This window comes from Giraffa tippelskirchi, chromosome 14, assembly GCF_054371585.1.
Source record: "Giraffa tippelskirchi isolate mGirTip1 chromosome 14, T2T-mGirTip1v1.2.pri, whole genome shotgun sequence".
Taxonomy (NCBI): Eukaryota; Metazoa; Chordata; class Mammalia; order Artiodactyla; family Giraffidae; genus Giraffa; species Giraffa tippelskirchi.
Genome location: NC_137288.1, coordinates 65861295 through 65885654, shown reverse-complemented (window position 1 = coordinate 65885654; position 24360 = coordinate 65861295). Strand labels below are relative to the sequence as shown.

Below are 24360 nucleotides of genomic sequence, written 5' to 3'. Positions count from 1 at the left end.
GCCCTTTGACATATCAGGCACATAACTACAAAGAGAGTCTTGAGGTGATCCGTGTAGCTTAACGTGTTTAAGGACCTTGAAAATGTGTCTTCTCCAGTGTTTCCTGGAACAGAACAAAAGGCATTCCAAGCGTAATGGCAAACCGGTCCCAATAAACTGCTTTGAAATTTGAACCTTGGGGTTGATTCTCCAGCTGTTGCAGGTAGAATGGCTCTGTATTTAAAAAAAAAAATAAAAGTCTGTTCTTATCAGTGACTTCCATGAGTAGCCTTTGTAGTTTTCTGAAACATTTTCATGACAGTGTGAGGTAAAGAGTTAAATTCTTTTTATTATACCCCCAAGTTCTCATGCCTCCTTGTGTAAAACCAGGACTAATACAAAGTTCAGTTAGAAAGGTGTGGTATGAGAAGATCATAAGGGTTTTATCTTGTTTCTTCTAAAGTATGATTTTTATGCCATAATAATTTATTTTTTGATGTAGGCGTTTTTTTTTTTACAGTAGGTCCTTGTGGTTATCTATTTTAAATATAGCAGTGTGTACATGTCAGTCTTTAAGGAAAAAAAAAGATACAAATGAACAATGAACTTATTTACAGAACAGAAACAGACTCACAGATTTAGAGAATGAATATATGGTTACCAGAGAGGGAAAGTTGGGACGGAGGCAGGATAGATTGGGAGTATAATTTCTTTTTTACATATCTCTAAAATATTTTTATTGGTTTTCAATTCTTCCTAATTTGGTTTCATTAATATATTTTAAAACCCTTATTATTCTCATTTTAAAACTGTTCAAAGAATTAATCTTTTTGAAAGCTACCATAGCAAATTTTATCTATAATTATAACAATATCTTATCCTAGTTGGGTTTAGTTTCTTTGTTCGATAATGTAATTTTTTCTGATGTGGCTCTGAATTTTCATTTCATGAAGGTCTGTTTTCTAGTCAAGCAGATATCCAAATTATTTTGACTGATAAACCTAATTTTAACGATAATGAGAATATTGCTTCTGCGGTGGGGGAGAAAAAAATATATGTATAATTACCTCCAAACACCACGGTCACACATGCTGAAAAATGCTAGTGCTCTTACCTCCAAACACCACGATCATACATGCTGAAAAATGCTAGTGCTCTTTGTGTTTTCAGAATCCTTGTTATTTTCCTTTAGAATTGTCTTCAGTTTTAAAAGAACTCCTTGATGTAGAAATTTTTACTTTCACACCAGATAATAATTTCAATTATCTCTTTGTATTGAGTATTTTTAGTACTCTTGATATCTGTGAGTTCTTTCCACTAGTTCATTGTATGATGTTGGACCCTCATTTCAGAGAACTTTCTTATACATAAAATCCTTAATATTAACAACTAATATATTTTTAATATTATGAATTTGAGATGAGAAAGAATAGTTTTTCTTTTTTTTTTGTCAGAAGGTGATTGTGTTTTTTTCATTACGTACAGCTTTCTTTCAGTTTTAGTAATTAACAAATGAATGTAGGGGTGAGTTTTGTTAACCAAATAAAGCAAACATCAAAAGATTATCGAACTGTCATACCCAACATGTAAATATATAAAAATAACAAGCATGATTTAACTATACTAAGCAGAGGTCAGGAGGATGAAATTATAACCTAGAGACAAAGATAATTTGACCACTTGAGAGCTGATCCTATGACTTTATTTTACAGATCTGGAAGCTGAATATGACACATTTACCAGAAAGAGTACTTTCTTGGGTTGAGGATAGGGTTGGGAATTTTTTTTTAATTTTAAATGTGTAATGAAGTTTTGCTTGAATTAATCCGTTGATTTAGTATTTCCTTTTCTTATTTCACAAAATAGTGACAAATACTTTCCCCTAGAGTTTAATAGGGTTTATTTAAATATTATATCTACTCGCTTATGCTGAGGCCTTAATCAATCTAAGAGAACACCACCACTGGCTGTACCATTTTATAAGGCAAATTACCTTCAAAAGATAGAGAACAGACTTATGGACAAGGGCAGGAGAGAGGAAGGAGAGGGTGAGATAAGTAGAAAGAGTAGCATGGAGACATATACATTGCCATTCGTAAAATAGATAGCCAGTGGTAATTTGCTGTATGACTCACGGAGCTCAAGGTGGGGCTCTGTAACAACCTAGAGGGGTGGGAAGTGGGAGGGAGGCTCCGGAGGGAGGGGACGTATGCACACCTGTGGCTAATTCCTGCTGATGCATGGCAGCAATGAATACTGTAAAGCAGTTATCCTTCAATTAAAAATGTTTTTAAAGATATTTGTTTATTTGAGCTGATTTTGAACTATATATTTGAATCTATTTTATTAACCCTTGCATATGTGTGTGCTCAGTCAAGTCTGAATCTTTGCGATTCTATGGACTGTAGCCTGCCAGGCTCCTCTGTCCATGGGATTTTCCAGGCTTGAATCCTGGAGTTGGTTGCCATTTCCTCCTCCAGGGAATCTTCCTGACTCGGGGATCAAACCTGCATCTCCTGCATTGCAGGTGGATTCTTTACCACCAGCACCACCAGGGAAACCCATATAACCCTTGGTCACCCTCTCATATGCTTTAAATCATCTCCAGATTATTTATAATACTAAAGGCAATGTAAGTCTATGTAAACAGCTGCCACCACCAACAAATTCAAGTTTTGCTTTTTGGAAGGGTATGGAATTTTTTTTCTGAAAATTTTTGATCCGAGTTTGATTAAATCCTTGGGTGCGAAATCTGGATACAGAGGGCCGGCTGTACCCTTTATTCATCCGTCTTCTGGATAAAAACACTGGTGTTTTGATAATAGACACTGCTTCATCATCGTGTACACTTATTTTACCTCCAGAATGTGAGACAATATTGACTTTTAACGGCATTAGAGTTCAAATTCTTTAAATATGAACACAGACTTTAAAATGTGTGGAGACTATATGCTCCTTAAAATATTAAAAATATTTTTCCTCCTAGAAAGCTGCCAGGCCTGTTACAGATTTTTTTGTTTTGTTTATTGTGGAACTCTAAAAGAAGTATCTCACTTTGCTATATAGCAAAAAATAAATTTTTAATTTGAAAGCAGATGTAACTCTTATTCATGAAGTGAATTCAGTTTACTATATAAAATATAAATAAAGACAAACTATGAGGGCTTCAGAGGTCTGAAAGCACTGGGTACATTTTAGCAATGAACCTCATATGGTCACCTACTACTCTTGACTACTTAACCACTTGTAGACAACCAGGGGGAAAGTAATAGCAACTGAAACACTTTATCTTTAAACCAAGGTGTCAGGTTTATATTTTATCTGTTAAAAAAAAAAAAATGTAACATGAATATATTTGACATCTACCTCAGCAAACAAATTAATGCTAATTAAAGATTAATGTGTTGTAATTAGCATTAAAAATGCAATTAAATTGTGAGTAAATGGACCAGGAATAGACGTCTCACCGTCTGTCTTTTCATATTCTGCCTTTTGTTTTTGCAGCAAATAGAGGAAGCGGGGCGGCAGGCAGCTCCCAGACTGGCGATGCTTTGGGGAAAGCACTTGCTTCGGTGAGGAAATGTTGACCTTGGACTTGAGATGTACTGCAGCAGACGGGTGAACTTTAATCAGAAGTGGACATTTAGAATTTTAGAAAATGGATGGCAAATAGCTTTGATTTTTGGAAAGGCTAGCTTCCTTGCATAATAATCATTGAAAAATTGAACAGAGAATGCTGAAGATTCCAGCGGATGGCTGGTCTCTCCCATCTTGCAAGCGGTACTCAATTATGGATTTGTGGATACTCTTAGGGCCTTTAAGAGTATATGTTTTCTATCCTGGTGTCTCATTTTTCTCTAAAGTCATTTGGGTGCTTGTTGATTGACCAGCCAAGACTGACTTTGCCAAGGGGTAGTTCTAAAACATTTTGAAAAAGAAATTTTAAAAAAAGTGACCGTAACCGAGATTCAGTTGTTGCTTCATTGGCGCTTGGCTTCTCTGCTTTGCCCGCCCACTGCCAGGAAGCTAAGATCCAGCGTTTCTTCCATATTCACCAATGACCAACGGCGCCCCTTCCTTGTCTGAGGGAGTGTACCTGGTATTGTCTTCAAAAGCTAAACGTGATCATTTGTATGTATAAGCAGAGATTTATTGCTCTGACGTTTAATCTCTTCAGTTGGTTTCTCCTTATCATTGGGGCATAGACGCATTTGATTTATGTTAGCCTTCTGAGCTAAGGAAAAGTTTTTCTTTAGACTGAGCATCCTTCTGCCTTGGAATCAAATACCTTAAACGTAATGAAGAAGGAGTTGAGCAAAAATCTTAGGATGTGATGCTATCCGACCTCTTGTTTTATGGAAAAAGAAAGGGAGGTTTGGTGTATCTGTGTAGCTTCATGGCCATGCAGCCAGGGGAGGAAATGGGAAGAAATGGACAAGAACCAAGGTCTGCTGACCCCAGTTCAGTTTTTCCCCCACTATCTTCAAGCAGCTCAAGAGCTCTTCTTTTGAAAAAGCAATTAAATTTTTCATTTTAGAATATCGGTACTGTAGTTGATTGTTAAGTGTATTTTTGCACCTTGGAATTTGTGGATGAATTGCATGAATGCTTCGTAGTTCAAATTGTGGAATATTTATTCCCAATGAATGAGGATTTGTTGTGTTTTTTTTTTCTCCCCACTGTTTTAAGATCTATTCTCCAGATCACACTAACAACAGCTTTTCATCAAACCCTTCAACTCCTGTTGGCTCCCCTCCATCTCTCTCAGGTACAGTACCATAAATCCACTGCATCTGAGTGTCAGCTTATAGAATGGTTTCCCCCTTATGCCTCCTGTGCTGCTGGGGTAAACTCACTCCCTCCAAAAACTTAAAACAGAGCGTTTCCAAACAGACCAATAGGAAGGGGTGGGAGAGACAGATGGCCGTGTGATGGTGAAGTCATTTACATCCAAAACTTTTCTTGAAAGTTTCATGCTTTTAGAATGTACAGGCACTTGGGAAACTTACTTCTTAAACTTTTCTTTGCAAAAGATACTCAACAGAATAATATACTCCAACAAAAATCTCAATGGGAAAACCAGTTCACACCATTGGAAATAGGAATACAGATTATGTAGTCATCAAACATAGACTATTCAAAAGGATCATTTCTACCAGTAATTTCAGACTTTTCAGATTCCCTCTTTAAAGTCCATGTTATTGGAAGGTTTGAAGAAAACTTCCACGTTATTTACACAAAACTATAATTGTGTAAATAAATTGTGATGTAACTGTGTCGAGTTAAAGGGGATGTTTGCCGTTTACAATAGAACAAGTTAACATGACCTCTGGCTTCGGATACTAAAATTATAAGTTGTTAAATTGTGCTAGTAAAGCGTTGCACCCTTCAGAGCTCCATTGAAAGGGCTCATCGCCCTTCCAGTATAAATGTTTCCAGAAAGACTCTGTCTGGTGCCTATCTCTGTTCTTTGCAAGGAGGATAGGTGGCTTTAAAAAAAAAAAAAAATCATATCTGTGCCTGATTGAAACCTGATCTTACCATAATTTAGACTGTAGTCACTTGCCTGAATGTTGCTGCCTCAATCCCTGTATTATTCCCTACATGCAGCACTCCCAGGGCCCCATTGTAAAGTAAATTCCTTAATAAAGAATCGGAGATTTCACCTGGCCACAGAGCTTTCCGAGTTGATGGCCATGGCTTAGGGGAGACTTAATATCAGCCTTTCCCCAGCCTCCATTGACAGGAGGAGGTCACAGAATAGAAAGGGAAATAGCTGGACCCTTCAGTCCGTATCTCCAGAGAGACAGTGTTGAAACTGGGAAAAACCAGAGATGATATTAAGAAGATAATGGAATAGCACTGAAACAGTCCCTGTGGCAGGGAAGTAAAGTTCAGAACTGTACATTTCTGGCTTAGTGCCATATTGTTAGGCTCTGGAAAACGATCACAGGTGTCAGCCTCCAAAGTCAGAGACAGACTGAGACGATACAGAGCTCAGCGGGGCCAGGGGTGAGGGAGTCTGAGCAGGGAGAGCTCCCACATTCCCCATTTCAAACGAAGCAACTCTAATTTTGTTTATGTTATAATATGGGGGGAAAAAGACTATTCTGGAATCTAATATAAAGTTTGAGAACAGCTATTTGAGTCTAATCCTCTGATTTACAGATGGATGTATGAAGGCCCAGAAAGGGTATGGGATTTGCTAAAAATCTTCAGTAATAATATCAGCGCTCAGGCTAGAATCAGGGACTCAGCACTCTGCCAGTCCACTTCCGGGTCAAAGTTGGAAGGGGAAGCAACGATGCACACGTCATTCCAGAAACTGCCACAAATATCCCAAATCTGAGTAACATGCTACACGTGGAAGACAGGGAAGCAAGACCACTTTTGAGGCCCTGGTTATCCAGCCTACAAGACCACATGTTAGGGAGAAAGAACTTTATGAAGATACAGATATGGGGACAGACTGCTATTTTCACACCAAGGGCTCTGTCCAGATTCTATCACTGAAAGTAATTGAACAAAATATTCTGTTTTTATTTAACATAAAAATACACACGTGCACACCTAGAAATGGCAGGAAGAATGGATTTTTAAAGTGCCAGCAGTATCAGGGACTGTGATTTCAGTGAGGTCATAGATTTTTTTTTTTCCTTTCTTAAATTATTTTCCAAGTTTTCTACACGAGCGTATATTATTTTCAATTTAAAAGCGGTTTTTATTTTTAAATTGATAGATTAGACATGTTATATTTATTATAGCAGCAATTTTTCTTTACCTTCAAGTTTAGTGAATCATTAAAAATGTGTTTTCTTCAGAAGAAACTACTTAATGTTGTTATATTGAGTGTTTAAATCTCTGGTTTAGCGGATTCCTGTCAGCTAATCTTATTTCCTTGAAAAGTTTCTGAAGGCTTATCCTTTCTTAAGGATCATTTAAAAACAAGTAGCAAAGCTGTTTTTCATTGGTGAGAGAATTTTGGTTTTAACAAACCGGCTTTGCATGAAGGTGTAATGAAACCCCTCTTTGCGCTCTTAAAAGTACCTTGACTGTGTAGTGACGGTTTTCCATCAAAGGGACATTTCTCTAGTTAAAATTCAGAATTAATTAAATGTTCCCTTTTAGATGGAAGCCTGAGAGAATTCTGAGTCCATTGTATAGTCTACCTGTTTTACATTTAAAATGTTTTCCTTGGCCCTAAATTCTTGTATGGGCAGTTTACATGTATTTCCTTAATGTCCAGATAGAAATCAATATGCTTATTTCTAAAAGAACTGTTTAAAATGTTAGTAAGGTTATTCTTAGGATTATACAGATCTCATTGCAATTCCCATTTTCCTATTAGCAGGCACAGCTGTTTGGTCTAGAAATGGAGGACAGGCTTCATCATCTCCTAATTATGAAGGACCTTTACACTCTTTGGTAAGTTTCATCTGCTCACCATCACTTTGGCCATTCTCAGTCCATGCTTCTCTTTTTCAGAGTCTTGTTTTCACTAATAGGAACTTGTGGTTGATGTAAGGCCACAGGTTTGGTTAGAGGCAGAGTTATTAGCCTATGCTTGTTCCTGTTTATAGACTGTAACCCAGCTACTGCCACAGTGGAAGCCTCTCACCTCCTATATATCTAGAACCAGATAAGAGATAAGAATCTGGGAAGGATCATGGCCTCCTCCCCTTGTTGGAGAAATATACCTGTGTCAGTGATTAAATATCTCTCCTGATGTGAGTGCTGGAGTTCCAGCTATGGTGTGGAGTTCCAGCTTGGAGAGTCTCTGTGTCTCTAGTTTGCTTTCCAGAATAACGGGTTTATAGGAATTTTCTTCTTGACTTCTGAATAAGAAACCTCCTGCTTTTCTCCTTGTTCACTTTGATTCTCGTGGAAATCTAGTAATTTCATTAAATTTCTCTTGTAAGGAATCACTGAAAACTTTCCCTGGGTGTAATTTATATGATAAAAACTCACATGATGATTCAGTGTTTGACACTCCACTCAAAGGAAGTGGCTGGAAACATGCATGAAACAGCACTGCTCTAGGCACTGTCTGGTCTGTATATGAGTCACACAGGGAGGGGTGGCAGCAAGAGGCTGTCCTTCAGGGTTGAGTTTCCCCTTTTTCTTCCCATATTTTGAGATGGAACATGGGGGTAAGCATATCTGTTAATTTGCCTGTCTGACTTTATGTTGTCAGCCATTCAGGGTTTCCTTTCTTCCTTTTGGCTTATGATTTAAATGAAGAAAAATCTAAAAATGAGAATACAGAGGTGGATTCTTCCTAGCAGTAGTGTGTAAATCATCTACCTCCTCTCTTTAGCCAATAAGATGACCACAGAGTGAGACAATCAAGCGCCATCTAAGCCCCATGAATCTGCAGTTCACATCCAAATAAACCATCATCCTTATAAGTGTTTCTCTCCCATCAATTATTCTCTGGGACCCATTCGTCAAAGTTGGGTTTTTCTATAGCTATAGAACTATAAAGACTAGGTTTATGGTGGTGAGGGCCTTCCCAGGGGGTGCTAGTGGTAGAGAACCCACCTGCCGGTTCAGGAGACATAAGAAACGCAGGTTTGATCCTTGGGTCAAGAAGATCCCCTGGAGGAGGGCATGGCAACCCACTCCAGTATTCTTGCCTAGAGAATCCCATGGACAGAGGAGCCTGGTGGGCTACAGTCCATGGGGTCACACAGAGTTGGACACGACTGAAGTGACTTAGCATGCACGTAGCATGGCTGTGAACTGCAGTGTCAGTTCGCTTTGAATTCTCAGCACTCGGGGGATTCCAATCAAAAACAGTCTCCACCAGGAAGCTGCAAGCCACAAAGGGTGATAGGCATGTGAATTATTTCTTTTCATGCTCTCACTTACTCTCAGAAGTGTATTTCATCATTTCTGTTTTATAGACTAAGAAGCATAGACTCAAAGAAGTTCAGTAACCTTTCCAAAGTCACTTAAACAGCAGGGCTGGGAGTTTAAGGGAAGCCCTGTAATACCAAAGCCCACCAAATCAGAAGGCTCTGTACCATAGACCGACTATATTCGACATACATTGTTCCTGTCAGTGGAGAGTAATTTAGAAATTGTTTTTCTCATGCCAGAGACCTGGTATCTCTGCTTGCACAGCCCATCAGAAATCAGAGTGGATTCTAGCATGATCTAGTACAAAGATACACTAGAATTGAAGACTTAAGATTGCAACCCTGAGTTTACCATTTCCTGGCAGGCATTGAGCAATTAATTGACTTAGTTTCTTGAAGCCTCATTTGCACGTCTGTGTTGGAAGGGATAATAATGTCTTTCCTGTTCGCTTACATGTGTAGAATGAGGATTCGGTGAGATAGTACCTTTTAAAGTGCACACTGGAGATGGTTGTTTGATATCGTTATTGGTCACACTGAAAAAAAAAAAACCTACATATCTCCATGTCCATTTTATTCACCAAAAACTGTCATATAGGCTTATTTAGTTGTGGAAAACTGGGATCCTAATGGCTGGGATGAAAACATCAGTTGGTTTTCTCATTGTATAAGAGTCAGTCAGTTCAGTCACTCAGTCATGTCCAACTCTTTGCGACCCCATGAATCGCAGCACGCCAGGCCTCCCTGTCCATCACCCACTCCCGGAGTTTACCCAAACTCATGTCCATCGAGTCGATGATGCCATCCAGCCATCTCATTCTCTGTCATCCCCTTCTCCTCCTGCCCCCAATCCTTCCCAGCATCAGGGTCTTTTCCAATGAGTCAACTCTTTGCATGAGGTGGCCAAAGTATTGGAGTTTCAGCTTCAACATCAGTCTTTCCAATGAACACCCAGGACTGATCTCCTTTAGGATGGACTGGTTGGATCTCCTTGCAGTCCAAGGGACTCTCAAGAGTCTTCTCCAACACCACAGTTCAAAAGTGTCAATTCTTTGGCCCTCAGCTTACTTTACCGTCCAACTCTCACATCCACACATGGCTACTGGAAAAACCATAGCCTTGACTAGACAGAGCTTTGTTGGCAAAGTAATGTCTCTGCTTTTTAATATGCTATCTAGGTTGGTCATAACCTTCCTTCCAAGGAGTAAGTGTCTTTCAATTTCATGGCTGCAGTCACCATCTGCAGTGATTTTGGAGCCCCCCGAAATAAAGTCTGACCGTTTCCACTGTCTCCCCATCCATTTCCCATGAAGTGATGGGACCAGATGCCATGATCTTAGTTTTCTGAATGTTGAGCTTTAAGCCAACTTTTTCACTCTCCTCTTTTCACTTTCATCAAGAGGCTTTTCAGTTCCTCTTCACTTTCTGCCATAAGGGTGGTGTCATCTGCGTAGCTGAGGTTATTGATATGTCTCCCGGCAATCTTGATTCCAGCTTGTGCTTCTTCCAGGCCAGCATTTCTCATGATGTACTCTGCATATAAGTTAAATAAGCATGGTGACAATATACAGCCTTGACGTACTCCTTTTCCTATTTGCAACCAGTCTGTTGTTCCATGTCCAGTTCTAACTGTTGCTTCCTGACTTGCATACAGGTTTCTCAAGAGACAGGTCAGGTGGTCTGGTATTCCCATCTCTTTAAGACTTTTCCACAGTTTATTGTGATCCACACAGTCAAAGGCTTTGGCATAGTCAATAAAGCAGAAATAGATGTTTTTCTGGAACTCTCTTGCTTTTTTGATGATCCAGTGAATGTTGGCAATTTGATCTCTGGTTCCTCTGCCTTTTCTAAAACCAGCTTGAACATTTGGTTCACAGTTCACATATTGCTGAAGCCTGGCTTGGAGAATTTTGAGCATTACTTTACTAGCGTGTGAGATGAGTGCAATTGTGCAGTAGTTTGAGCATTCTTTGGCATTGCCTTTCTTTGGGATTGGAATGAAAACTGACCTTTTCCAGTCCTGTGGCCATTGCTGAGTTCTCCAAATTTGCTGGCATATTGAGTGCAGCACTTTCACAGCATCATCCTTCAGGATTTGAAATAGCTCAACTGGAATTCCATCACCTCCACTAGCTTTGTTTGTAGTGATGCTTTCTAAGGCCCACTTGGCTTCACATTCCAGGATGTCTGGCTCTAGGTGAATCTGACAGAATGTGGCCCACTGGAGAAGGGAATGGCAAACTACTTTAGTATTCTTGCCTTGAGAACCCCATGAACAGTATGAACAGTATGTATAAAAGTAGTGAGTTCTATACTGTAGTAAGGGCTTTGAAATAAAGTAGAAGCTCCTGGTGAACAATTCGTTTATGTCTTTATGATTCTTCAGTCTTGAGATCTACCACTTTGGTTGACAGAATTTTTGCAATATTTTTCTTTAGCTGTTTTGAGGCTCTGATTCCCTCTACACACACACACACACACACACACACACACACACACACACACACACACACACACACACACACACACACACACACACACACACACACACACACACACACACACACACACACACACACACACACACACACACACACACACACACACACACACACACACACACGTAATAGTCGATAGAAGGCAAGAAACCCAGTTAAAAATTGTTAGTACACAATAAGAAATGACAGTCTATATGTGTTTACCTTATCATGTGACTCAGAGGAAACCCAGGAAATATGCTTCAAGAAGATAATTTAATTGGGAAACTATACATAGGGCACCTTTCCATTGTTATAAAAATCTTTAACCAGTGCCTGCCAGAATGTTCCTTAAATTCAGTAAAATTTTTTTTCTTTGCTAAAGTAATACAATATAGTAAAATATATATATTTAAGATGTCCCAGAAGAATTAGTGACTTTGTTCACAAAAAATAAAATTATAATTATAGTAATAACCGTTTTCACCAGTTTTCTAGGAAAGTCACCATTTACTTTTATTATCATTTTAAGGAAAATAAATTTTATTCAGAAACCCAAAGTGTGGTTCACGTCAACTCAGGTTTTACTTCTATAATCTATATCTGTATTTCGAACTAAATCAAGTTTCACATCATTTTTCAACCAACAGCAAAGCCGCATTGAAGATCGTTTAGAAAGACTGGACGACGCTATTCATGTTCTCCGGAACCATGCCGTGGGCCCGTCCACAGCCATGCCTGGCGGTCATGGTGACATGCACGGAATCATCGGACCCTCTCACAACGGAGCAATGGGTGGTCTGGCCTCAGGGTATGGAACCGGTCTTCTCTCTGCCAACAGACACTCACTCATGGTAAGGGACGGGATGAAACTTGGGGGCTAGTTAACATGCAGAATTAGAATTTCTAGTTCAAATAATACTGCTGCAACTTTTTCTTTTTTTAAACAGCTTTATTGAGATAAAATTTATTTAACCTACAATTCACCCATTTCAGTTGTACAGTGTACTTACTATGTCCTCCATGTATTCACAAGACGGTGCCATCAGCACGAGAGTGTAACTTAGCCCCCACGACGAGAAATCCTCATGTCTGTCAGCCATCCCTCTCCATCCTTCCCTCCCCCGACAGCTAATAATCTCCTTTCTGACTCTAGATTTGCCTATTCTAGAGATTTCCTAAAAATGGAATCCCACAGTATGTGGTGGTCCTTTCTGCTGGACTTTTTTCACCTAGCATAGTGCTTTCAAGGTTTATATATGTTTTGTCATTTATCAGAGCATCATTCATTTTTATTCCCCCCAAATTCCATTGTATAGATATACATTAAATTTATCCATTCATCAGGTGATGGGTATTTGGGTTACTTCCCATCTTCGGCTATTAGGAACAATGCTCCTATGAACATTCATGTACAGGTTTTTTGTGTGGATACATCGTTTCATTTCACTTAAGTATAAACCTAGGAGATCCATTGCTAGGTCATTGCCAGTACGTTCAGTTCTTCGTGGTGACTTCAGCTAAAGGACCCAACTTAGGTTCATGTTACATTGCTTGGGTTTCACATGTGAATTGGTTGGATTTATTATTTTTGTTTAAGAAGTCAAATCAATATCTTTTGCTTCTGAGTATGGTGATTCACAGTGCATAGGGTCGCGAAGAGTCAAATACGACTGAAACAACTTAGCGTGCACATGGGAGGTAAAAATATAAGGTGTGTCTGTCTTAATAGATGATGTGGGACCATGGAATTTAAGTCTATCGTAGTTTTACCACTCCCTATTTATGAAAAAGTATTTGAATAAGGTGTAAGTAGGTTTGTCCACATTGCAGTTGAAATTTCAATTTTTCCCATTACTTCTGGAAAGGACTTGAGGGTGCATCCCTTTTTCAGGTGATTATAAGATTCAGCAAATCTCCCTAATAAAATGTTAAATGATGACAATTAATGAGGTGACCAAATGGGTGAAGAACTTAACATGATTAGTGATTCTATGTAATTCTGCTCTTTACAAATGCCTGTCTTTTCAGCAAACACCTTAGTGTCCTGTTTTGTTCCTTACAGGCTCTCAAAAAGTTGTGTGTATGAAGGTCTATTTTCCATTATCACTGAGCATCTCTTATTTAAAGATGATTCCAAAAGGAGAATGCAAAATAAGCACAGGTTATTCTGAGGCTCTTTAAGTTGTCTTCTTCAGAAGTATTCCTCTGCCCTCCTTTCCATTTCTCTTAATAAAAGATTAAGAGTCCCATCCTGAGCTGTATATTATGAAAACCTGCAACCAATTTGAAACCAAAAATACTGGTTTATAAATAGAAGCAGTGAACTCACTTCTAAAACGTGGAAAGATATTTTTGAATGCCAAAGCTAAGCCTTTTTTTTTTGTTTTTTTTTTTTTTTTGCTCTTTTTGCTTTTCCTAGACTCTACCCTCAAAATTCCTCATTGAGTAGAAATTGTCTATGGGTGGCAGTTGCTAAGAGTTTAACAAAAGGAAAATCTAGATTTTAATTTAGCTTGGCCTCAGGTAACGTGCTAAATACACTGGGGATGCATATTATATGAGGTTTCAGTTTGTATAGCTCTTTTTTTAAACTATAATGTTTAAACAATACTGCTTTTAATTAAGAAATCTGGCTTTATTAAAAGCCAGATCTGTGACTTATAACCATTTCTGTATATCTGCTCTCAATCAAGAGAAAAATAGTTTAATTTCTGTAGCTGTGTTCGTTTTGCATATGTTAAACGGATGCAGCATGTACCCAGGGCATTGCTTCAGAGGCAGGTTTTTTTTTTCCATAAATATGTAAAGTTTGCTCTTAAATACCAGATGTAGGTTAAGTGGTTCTTTAAAATAATAAACTCTACAGAGATGCTTTTTTGGAACCATTTGACCTTTGATTTGCCTCCTCTTTGATTTGGAGGTGGGATATGAGGAGGAGACTAGAGTCATCTTTGGGGATGGGAAGTTAGACCAACCCAGGGGAGGAGAAGGGGAGAGAATGCTACACAGCCATAGAAAAGGGGAAATAACCGGCCAGTATTACACAGGAACGTCTTTAATTTGATTTTGAAAGGGGGGGGAAAATGGCAAAGTAGTAAAATTGCTAGTTTCACTGATGAGGGGTAGTGCGCACTCACTCTTTTGAAGACATTTAGAATTCAATCAAGGGTGACTGCAGAGCCATCTACATCCATAGCGCAATTCCCAAACCACAGTAGGACAACCTGCTGCCCTGTGAGCCCAGAGCACCTTTACGGTTTTTCTCCTTTTTTCTCGAAAATATGCAGGGCACCCACGGCATCTGAGCTCCTCAGCCCACAGCCCCAACGTGTGCGCAAAAGATCACACCCTCGTTTCTTGCCTTGTGCAAACTGGTATGAATTTTCAAACAAAAGCATCAGAACAAAGGAAATAGTTTTTGAATTTAGTCAGTCTGAAGCTAGCCTTTGACCATTTGATACAATCCACAATAAAAAGGAAGTTGAAGGGGAAGAGAAAAAAAAATGCACCCTCCTTCCCCCCGAACAACAACAACAACAAAAAATAATTCAAGGAGGATGCTGGTAATGTTTTCCACATTTGAATTTTAATACATGAAACAGGCTATAAACTGTTGGCCAGCTGCAGTAAATAAAGTAGCAGTGGGAGGTACACACCGGAAACTTCGTCCGGCGCTGGTGGGAGTCTCATTCCCAGCTACACACCTTCGGTTGTTGTTCTGGAGTGGAAGTGAGTTGCAGTAACTTAACACCCATCCTGGGGCTGGTTTTTTTTTTTGAGCAAATCTCCTTTGGAACTCTCCTTAATAACTCCTTCTGATTAAAGAACAGATAGCTTTGAATTCTCTTGACCTCCGTCCCCTCCCTGTTTCCTCTCTCCTTGCCTTCCGAAAATCAAAACAAAATGGCTTGATCACTTGGAAGATGATAGAAGCATTTCTTTCTGCAGCAGCTTGCAGTCGTGGTGGGGAGGACTGTGGTTCTGCCTGGGCTATTATGTTATCTCATTTAATTGCTAACATATTGTACTTAGCTTTTGATTCATAAAATGTTTTCCTTGGAGTTCTGAAGTAGGTCTTCAGTGAATTACTAAGTATTAGGATAATGAAAGGGATTTTTTTTTTTTTTTCACAGCAGCATGGCTCATAACACTCGAGCGAATGTTGATTCTTACAGGCTTTCTAGATGATATTATTTGGCCGTGCTCTTTTCTGCTCAGAAACCTTCCCCAGGTTTCCATTATGCACAAGATAAAGACATATGTCTTAGCCTAGCTTTTTAAGCCCATAATCATTTACCAGAAAGCCTTATGCTTTGCTATTCCAATGCAGAAATTTTTCCGGCAAGACCAGCCTCTTGCATATGACCAGAACTTGACCAGAATGTCCTCACTACGACTTGTTTGGGTCTGCCTGGCTTGGCCTGCTCTAACCACTTCTCTCCGTCCATCTCATTCTCACCCATTCTCAAAGCTCTCCCTCAAATTCTGCCTCTTCCAGGAAGCCTTCCCTTGTTACCTCCACCTGTGAGAGTCATTTTCTTTCCTATTCTCATAGCACTATGAAACAGACCGTTGGCTGGGTATTGATTTTACCCACTTAGGCGTAGCTAAGCGTCCTTTGTTCTGTGCCTGCATGCGTACTCAGTTGCTCAGTCATGTCTGATTCTGTGCAGCCCCATGGACTATAGCCTGCCAGGCTCCTCTGTCCATGGGATTTTCCAAGCAAGAACACTGGAGTGGGTTGCCATTTCTCCTCCTGGGGCTCTTCCCAACCCAGGGACTGAACCCGCATGTCCTGCGTTGGCAGACAAATTCTTTACTACTGAGCCACCTGGGATGCCCTATGTATCTTTTGTAAGTCTGACTTTTGCCTAACCAACTGGGTTGTCAATTCCTTGAGTACCATGTGTTACATGTGTCACATTTTGTTTCCCTCCCAGTAAGTAAATCATCAAACGGAAGAAAGGAAACCTTCTAAAGACTTAAGGTTTGAGTAGTTAGTCTCAAGTCAGGAAACTAAAACTCTGGGGACATTAACTCTAAATTCTGTGTTGTATCTTATAATTATGAGCATTCCTCAGACAAGATCTATAGTCCTATAGTTACACCTTTTAAGAACTAATTTTATGTGGTTAGAATTCACAATTTTCAAATCACAAATGTTGGTCAACTAGATATCTTATGGCCAGTTTCCCAAAGCAGCTCTCTACCCACATGTAAAGGTAAAGAACTTTCCTCCAATGTGGTAGCATGCTAGATTAAACCCTACATTGTCTAAATACTTTTTTTGTTGTTGTTTTTCCTCTGTAAAGGTTTTTTTTTTTTAATTAATGCTTATTGGAGTATAGTTGCTTACAATGTATTAGTTTCTACTGTACAGAAAAGTGAATCAGCTGTACATACACATATATCCCCTCTTTTTGGATTTCCTTCCTATTTAAGTGCTTATTCTGAAATCAAGGCATGTATGCTAAGTGGTAAAAGGTATGAGCTCTCCTTACTAGGGTGGTCAGAGTAGTACATTTTAAATTATGAAGTTATTTTTCTTACCTTAACCTCCCAATTTTCTAAAGGAATCAAAGCAGAAATTTGAGAACCTGGGAGAATAAAGAAACAGCTGGGTTCATCACTATCCTGGTCAGAAACTCTCATCCAGACATCAGTCCCTTCTGTGCCTCAGAGATCAATTCTGATCATCAGATTTGATCTAAATCAAAAATCTAAATCACTGGATTTGTGATAAATTATTGAAATGGCCATTTTCCAGATATGTCTGTCATTCATGCAGAATTCAGATCCACAAATGAGCTCTGAAAACAAGTCTTTCAGATGACCTCATCTCCTCTTTTAATGAACAAGAATGAAACCCACGTCAAAAATATATTTATGTGGTTCTGTTCCTCCTCCTGATTGCTCCGTCAGTAGAGTCAGCAATGGTGGGATCACTTAGCTGAAAAGCTCCTATACTATTAATACATCATGTTAGTGTGGTTCCCAGATCCTTTTTGCTTAAAGCCCATCTATTCATTTCAAAAACATTTACCAAGTCATTGGTAAATGACATGCAGCCTACCAAATTCCAGGCTTTATGCTAAGACGTGGTTTCTACTGTCAAGGGGTTCACAGTCTCGTAGGATAGGATATATATTTAGAAACAAATTGCAGTAGCAGTTGTTGTAAGACTTACAGGAGAGCAGGGGCCCAGCTCTGATACACGGGCAGGAAGCATCAGGTTGTTGCTTGGTAGGAGCAGTCATCTCCTAAGGACCTATTCGCTCAAGATGACCGAGGGGTGGGGGAGCCCTGTGAAACTCGCCACCCACACCTGTTCTCCACAGCATCACCTGAAGCCTCTTACTAGACTCCTAGGTGACCATGCGGCACACACTTCAGAAACAACAGGTACAAGCCTGTCTTAGCCCATGTGCCCTCTTTTCAGTAATGTTTTTAGTGTGACTTTGGATTACAAAGAATTTATCAGAAGAACAGTCATTAGGTGAAGAAGCACCTTTTTATTTCACCGACACTATAAACAGGTATGAGAGCTTTTACCACTCAGGACTTGAGAGGAGAAGCAGTTTAAATTAGTTCTGCTTTCAGAGTTCTTAAGAATTAGGACCATTGAATAGGTGCTGGAAACACCACGGAAGTCACTTAGCCCATTACTTTTATTTTACTGCTGAAGACTGAGGCCCAAAAAGGGGAAGTGACTCAGGTATGGACACTGTCTGGTTCATGGCCGAGCTAGGATTAGAAACCAAGCAAGCCAGCAGCGGGACCAGCACTCTCTGTACTAAAGGTCACACTGCTGCAGCCAGCTTCCTCTCCAACCCGGTGCTGTAGCAGTTTCACAACTGTGGCTAGTGTTAATAATACATATGTTCTATTAACTAGCGAAATCCAAGAGAACTCTTTAGTTGCCCCTTGGCCCTTTGCACCATGTTGCTATCTAGTTCTGCCAATCAGCTTTGGCAACAGGAGAGTTCATCGGGCACTGATGTGATTCCATGGGCTGCGTTTACTGGTGCATCGTAATGGAAGTAGCAGTGGTCAGAAAACTCTGTTTCAACATGGACCTCTTCAACAAATCTGTGATCCCTAGCCACTTAGACATCTTCAACCTTGTTCCTCTTGGGTTTTCAAGGATTTTCATTCCATAAGTTTCTGTGTGTATTTGAGCACATACTTCATTTCTAAACAGTTATTACCACACAGTCTCAGGGACCTTAAGAGGTCATCTCCATCAAAATCCCTCTATAAATTCCCTGCCAAGCAGTGAACAGTTCTCCATCAGCTTTTTCCTCCAAGGCTGAATAGCTCTAAATGACCACAAAGCCCATTTCCATCAAACTGTAGAAAATTCTTCCTTATGTCCAGCCCAAATTAATATCCCTGAATGTGAAGGTTTTATTTTTCTGGAGTTACCTGTAAATCAGCTCAACAAATACTTGAGTAACTTTCAACTGTTTGAAGATAGTCTGATCTTTTTTTTTTTTTCTTAAGGCTTGACATCTATATCTTCAAATATTTATCCTAAAGAAAAGTTCTGCCTCTGTCACTTTCCACCACATTCTTCCAAGTTTACAAAGAATGCTCCCCCCACCCCCAGGACATTTTAGTCTGTAGAATCTCAAAATTTGAACACAGTGCTCAAGGAATCATCAGCAGACTTGGGTGGTGGTTCTTGTTCACTCACTCAGTCGTATCCCAACTCTTTGCAACCCCATGGATTGCAGCACACCAGGCTTCCTTGTCCTTCACCATCTCCCAGAGCTTGCTCAAGCTCATGTCCATCAAGTCAGTGATGCCATCCAACCATCTCATCCTCTGTCGTCTCCTTCTCTTCTCACCTTCAGTCTTTCCCAGCATCAGGGCCTTTTCCAATGAGTCGGCTCTTCGCATCAGGAGGCCCAAGTATGAGAGCTTCAGCTTTAGCATCAGTCCTTTCAGTGAATATTCAGGGTTGATTTCCCTTAGGATGGGCTGGTTGGATCTCCTTGCTGTCCAAGGGATTCTCAATAGTCTTCTCCAATACCACAGTTCGAAAACATCAGTTCTTTGGCACTCAGCCTTCTTTATGGTCCAACTCTCACATCCATACATGACTACTGGGAAAACTATAGCTTTGACTTGGATGGATCTGTCTCCAAACCCATTCAATATATTACATCTTCAGTAAAGGCCACCCAGCAGCATCCTATTGGCAGTATTTGATGACATCATCATCCTGCTGCCAGATATTGCACTTGTAATCAGCAGAAATCCATCAGCCAGCCACATGTCTGTCAACTAGCTTTGTACACTTGTTGTTGTACCAGTACAAAACTCCACGTAATGCCTTCAAATTTCATACAGCAGCTTCAGCCTGTTCCAACGACTCCTTTAGGTCCTCATCCAATCACATATTCTGTAGCTCTGTTGTGGGTAAATTAATCACAGAACGCAAGGTGTGCCTCATTCCCACGAACGAGGTTTATCCAGAAAGACTTGTTCCCCAGGAACAGGAGTGAGTTGGAGAGCTCATTGCCTCTCTTTCAGAGCATTTAGGAATCATCTTTTAAACCGCATGTTATAGGATTTCACCCAAGATCTTAGTCTTCAACATCATCCATCTATCGCTTCTATGTTGAATTTTTTTTCTTTAATGAGGATATTTGCCTATCTGTAGCACTTCACCATCTCTCCTAATCTCCACAATTATCAAAAATTTCTGAAAGCAGATTAGCAACCTTAACTGCAAAGTTTTATCTGTATCCATATTATACTTTAAGTAAACTTATGGGGGAAAAGGCAGAGAGGAAAAATAACTTGAAGAAATTCCCTTTATATATATTTAAAAAAAATTGTGTCAGCTTTATTGCGCTATTATTAACGTCTGACATAGGTAAGTTTAAGGTGTACAACACAACACTTTGATCCATGTATATATTACAAAATGGTTACCACAATAAAGTTAGTTAACACCTGCCACCTGCGTTCCCTAGCATAATTCAGATTTTTTTTTTTTTTAGTGGTGGTGGTGGTGATAACTTTTAAGAGCCACTGTCAGCAACTTTCAAATATACAGTATTGTTAATTACTGCCTGCATGCTGTATATTACCTGGAGATGGAAATGGCAACCCACTCCAGTATTCTTGCCTGGAGAATCCCATAGGCAGTGGAGCCTGGCAGGCTACAGTCCATAGGATCACAGAGAGTCAGATACAACTGAAGCCACTGAGTGTGCACGCAGTACATTAAGTTCCCCAGAGCATATTCATCCTATAGCTGGAAGTTTGTCCCCTTCCCCCAGCATTCCATCATTGCCCCCAGTCCTCAGCAACAACCATTCTACTCTCTCATTTCTTTTAGTTCATTTTTTAGATTCTGCATATTCCTGAGGATATACAGCATTTGTCTTTCTCTGTCTGACTTATCTAGACAAATTCTCTTGCCCTTGGACTAGTTACAACAGTTTTAGAATTCTGGAGTTCACCATGTGATACTTCTGCATTCATTTAAGCACAAGTCAAGAGGTTTTGAATCCAGCCATTTACTGGCTGGAGACCACTGACGCTCCATTAACAACCCCTGAGACAGGTGGTCCAGCAAGTTGTGGACCCAGATCTCACAGCACTGGGTCCAAATTAGGTATATCCTCTTTTTCTTCCCCTAATACCCATTTTACTCAAATTCAGGCCCTATGACCTAGAAATGAGACAGTCAATCTGCATCAAACCATCAAACCCCAAAAAGTCTCTTCCTCCTTGCTTCCAGGACAAATCAAGCCTAGTTCCTTAGTTTTCCTCCAGTGTTTAGCACCCTCATGTCACGAACTCTAAATGCATAAAACCCAACAGTTGGCTTCTCTGCTTTTAAAATACAAAAACTCACTTAAAGCAGGCTCTATGACCTCGACACATTTTGACTTTGCTTGCCTCTTAAATGATAGAGGAAAAAGCAGGTAGATGCTTCCAGTGGCAGTTATCCTCATAATTTGTTGGAGCCAAAGATACAGTGCCAAACTGTCCATAATTTAGAAGATACAGCCTGTGCATTTTTAAAAAGTAATATTACCCTTGTTTTCTCAGGAAATCAGATTTTCTGAAAAGAATCTGTATTGTATAGATTAGAAAATACGCAGATGTTTCTCCACTCATTCTGCATTGTCTCTGCTTCAGATCCTTGGGGGATACATACATGTGTGAGAGAAAGTTTCTGAACCCACGGGCCTTGGGCTTTGGGAAGACAGTAATACAAGTGTGTGCCTAACCAACTATCATGCAGGGTGGAACGATTAAGTAACCAGAGATGTATTAATCCATCTTTTGTTACCCGAACATTATTGACCAGAGACGTTTCCGTATTTGCTTTCATAAATCGCTGCCCATGGGTGTTAGTTTCTGTGGTTGGTAATATGTTCAGTGACCTGAGAAGTGATTTGGAGAAGGGCAGACCTTGGCCAGCCTTCAGGATGGCCAGGGAAAGCTTCCTGGAGAAGGTGTCATTGAGCGCATAGTAGGGTCAGCATTGGGTTTCAACAGAGTCAGGCTCGATGGGGCATTACAGAGCCATAGAATAAACAGCATCCAAAACAATACGTGGAAAATCAAGGATCCTCTATGCCCAAATGGAAGAAGAAAAGGGCCTGACGGTGTGGTGCGCCAGGCAGGCTGCCGTGGGTGGGAGCCCCCCTTGGAGCACGGCAGCTCAGCAACTGGCTTGCAGCTCTCACAGGGGAGTCCACAGGAAGAGTGAGTTTTCATGTATATTTTTTACATCCAAATTAAATTAACTCATGGAATTTTCCACCCTTAGGAATTAAAGTAGCAGCTCATGAAGTAATTCAGTTATGTCATTCATACCAAAACAGAAAATACCGGAGCAACTTGGCACCGTTTAAAAGCCAAGCCTAGGCCTTGGCCATTCTATTATTTTTTTCAAAACCTGTGGCTGTTGTGTTATTTTAACTTTTATTGGGGCTGTAAATTTTTTTTTTCCAAAATCAAAAGTATCTTCATTGCTTAGAAAACAGAAGTGTAAAATGGATTTGAAATAAGAAGAGGGTTTCAGCAAAGCAGCTTTAGGAGTGAAAAGCTGGGGATGGTGGGGGAGAGGTGTGTGTGTGGAAGAAGCTCTAACATCAAATTTCTGAAACGCGAGGATTCCACGTAATTGGTTGACATTCACAGTTGTGCATAATGATAGCTTCCTCTAGATCCATAAATCAACTCAGAACTATAAAGTTGAGTTTTACCGAAAGCTCTGTCCAATGTTAGTTAAATGAGATCTTTTGCATTGTCCTGATACGATAGCCACATTCATTTTCAAGCACTTAATTGGACGTATTGTCAAAAACCACAGTGTTGAATTTCTACATTTTAATTTCACATTTGCCTGCTCCCTGGCTTCTGCGCAGGGACGGGTCTGGTTTGGAGCTGCAAGTGTGTGAAAGTTATTGGAGAACGGTCGTCTCTGGGTAATGTTTCTATAAGCCGCCCAAAAATTTTCCCCCTGTAGTCTAGATGGGGAACAGCTGGTTTTTGTTTAAAAAGCTGTTTTGCGAAATGTCTGAATCTTGAGGTGTAGAACTGAGGTCACCAGTAAAAGCAGGTGCTCAGGGACAAGTGAGAAGGACTCTGGGGCCTGGCTGGCCCTGTAATCTTCTGCAGGGTATTTCCTATTAGAGGAAAAAGTGTTGAAGTTGGCTCCTTTATTTAGGATGCAAACTGATAAAGTAATCACATTAGCGACGCTATTCGAAATTGAGCATCTTTGAACATAGCCAGCCCTCGAGTGAATAATTAGCTCCCTCTGAAATGGCTGTTTCCCTCCCAAGGCTTCAAATACAAAGGTCCAAGGCTTTAACTTCCGTTAGGTGTTATAAGCCCTTGAATTTCCTCTTTAAATCCACCCACAGTAAAAAGAACCATCATTTCAAATAAACAGCCCCAGAACTGTGTCCGTCCTCCCGAGTTCACAGAGGCGAATCTCAGGAAAAGGCAAAAAAGGAACCTGAATTGGCAGGACCAGGAGGGGGCGGTTTTGAAAAAGGCCAAGTGCAAAACATGTGGAACCAGTAAAGTCCAGTACACGTCAGATATCCACCAGCCTGAAGATGAAAGGAAACGACCTCTCCCCCTGGGAGCTGGCGGTTATTAGCAGCTGTTTATCCAGTCGGGAATAGAGATTAACATTGTAATTTTTTTTTTAAAGAACTAGAAGAAAATTTGTTTGGGAAGTTGGCTCTTCATATCAAGTCACTGTGCATTGCCAAAAAAAACTTCCTTTCTCAGAACTCAAGTACTAGGGTTGAGCAATGTTATGATTCTCTGAGAAACTCAGGATTACCAAAAAGCCCATCTCCATCAAATAAGAGCAGAAGAGTTCAGTGAAACCAGTGGACGTCTGCCCGTGACACGTTCCCTTGAACTCTGCCCCGTGAAGCTGGCTGTTGAGTCTGGTACCTGTTCTCAGCCTGCCTCTACGCGGGGGTGTTTTCCCGCCCCCTGCCTGCTGCCACCCCCCTCCCATCCCCAAATTAATCTTTGCCACTCTAAGTCCTACGCAAATGGATTCTGCACATGCCTACTGCTTGTAAATACCTTTTCATAGCATTTGGGGGAAAGCTGCTTAGTACTCTGTGGAGCTTTATTCTCAAAAAAAAAAAAGAGCTGGATATTGGTATTTTTCCCCCCTGATTTAATGCTACTCTTAATGTCATTTTCTTTTATTAAATCCTTTCTTTTGCTTTTGATCTTATTTATAGCAGAGCCACTGGTCATATGGAAACTATTATTGTATAGCTGCGAGATGAAAGACTTCATTGCAGTTAAATAAGAGTGAATCATTTGGGCCAATAATACACACATACAGTGAGGTACCATTTGTATCCAGCATGCCCTATGTTGTTCACTTTGTAACAGCCATTGAGGTTTATAAAGGGCTTTACCAAAGTCTGCTTTTTTTTCCTAAATATGTCGTCTGACAGTATGGAAACATGTTGATATGCAATCCTTAGCTACTCCATATATATATATAATCTAAATATTGGCACTTC

At 40.0% G+C, this 24360-nt stretch overlaps 1 protein-coding gene across 50 annotated transcripts in view; it reads left to right on the top strand.

The window, feature by feature from the left end:
• TCF4 (transcription factor 4) overlaps window positions 1-24360 on the top strand; it is a 380629-nt gene that overhangs the window by 340655 nt on the left and 15614 nt on the right. For 40 of the 50 annotated variants that reach the window (XM_081562905.1, XM_081562908.1, XM_081562885.1 and 37 more), the window contains 4 exons: window positions 3484-3551; window positions 4669-4747; window positions 7328-7404; window positions 11968-12171. In XM_081562905.1, coding sequence (XP_081419031.1) covers window positions 3484-3551; window positions 4669-4747; window positions 7328-7404; window positions 11968-12171 — 428 coding nt within the window. The remainder of the gene's footprint in view (window positions 1-3483; window positions 3552-4668; window positions 4748-7327; window positions 7405-11967; window positions 12172-24360) is intronic. The other 10 variants (XM_081562873.1, XM_081562886.1, XM_081562872.1 and 7 more) reach the window with 1 other exon arrangement.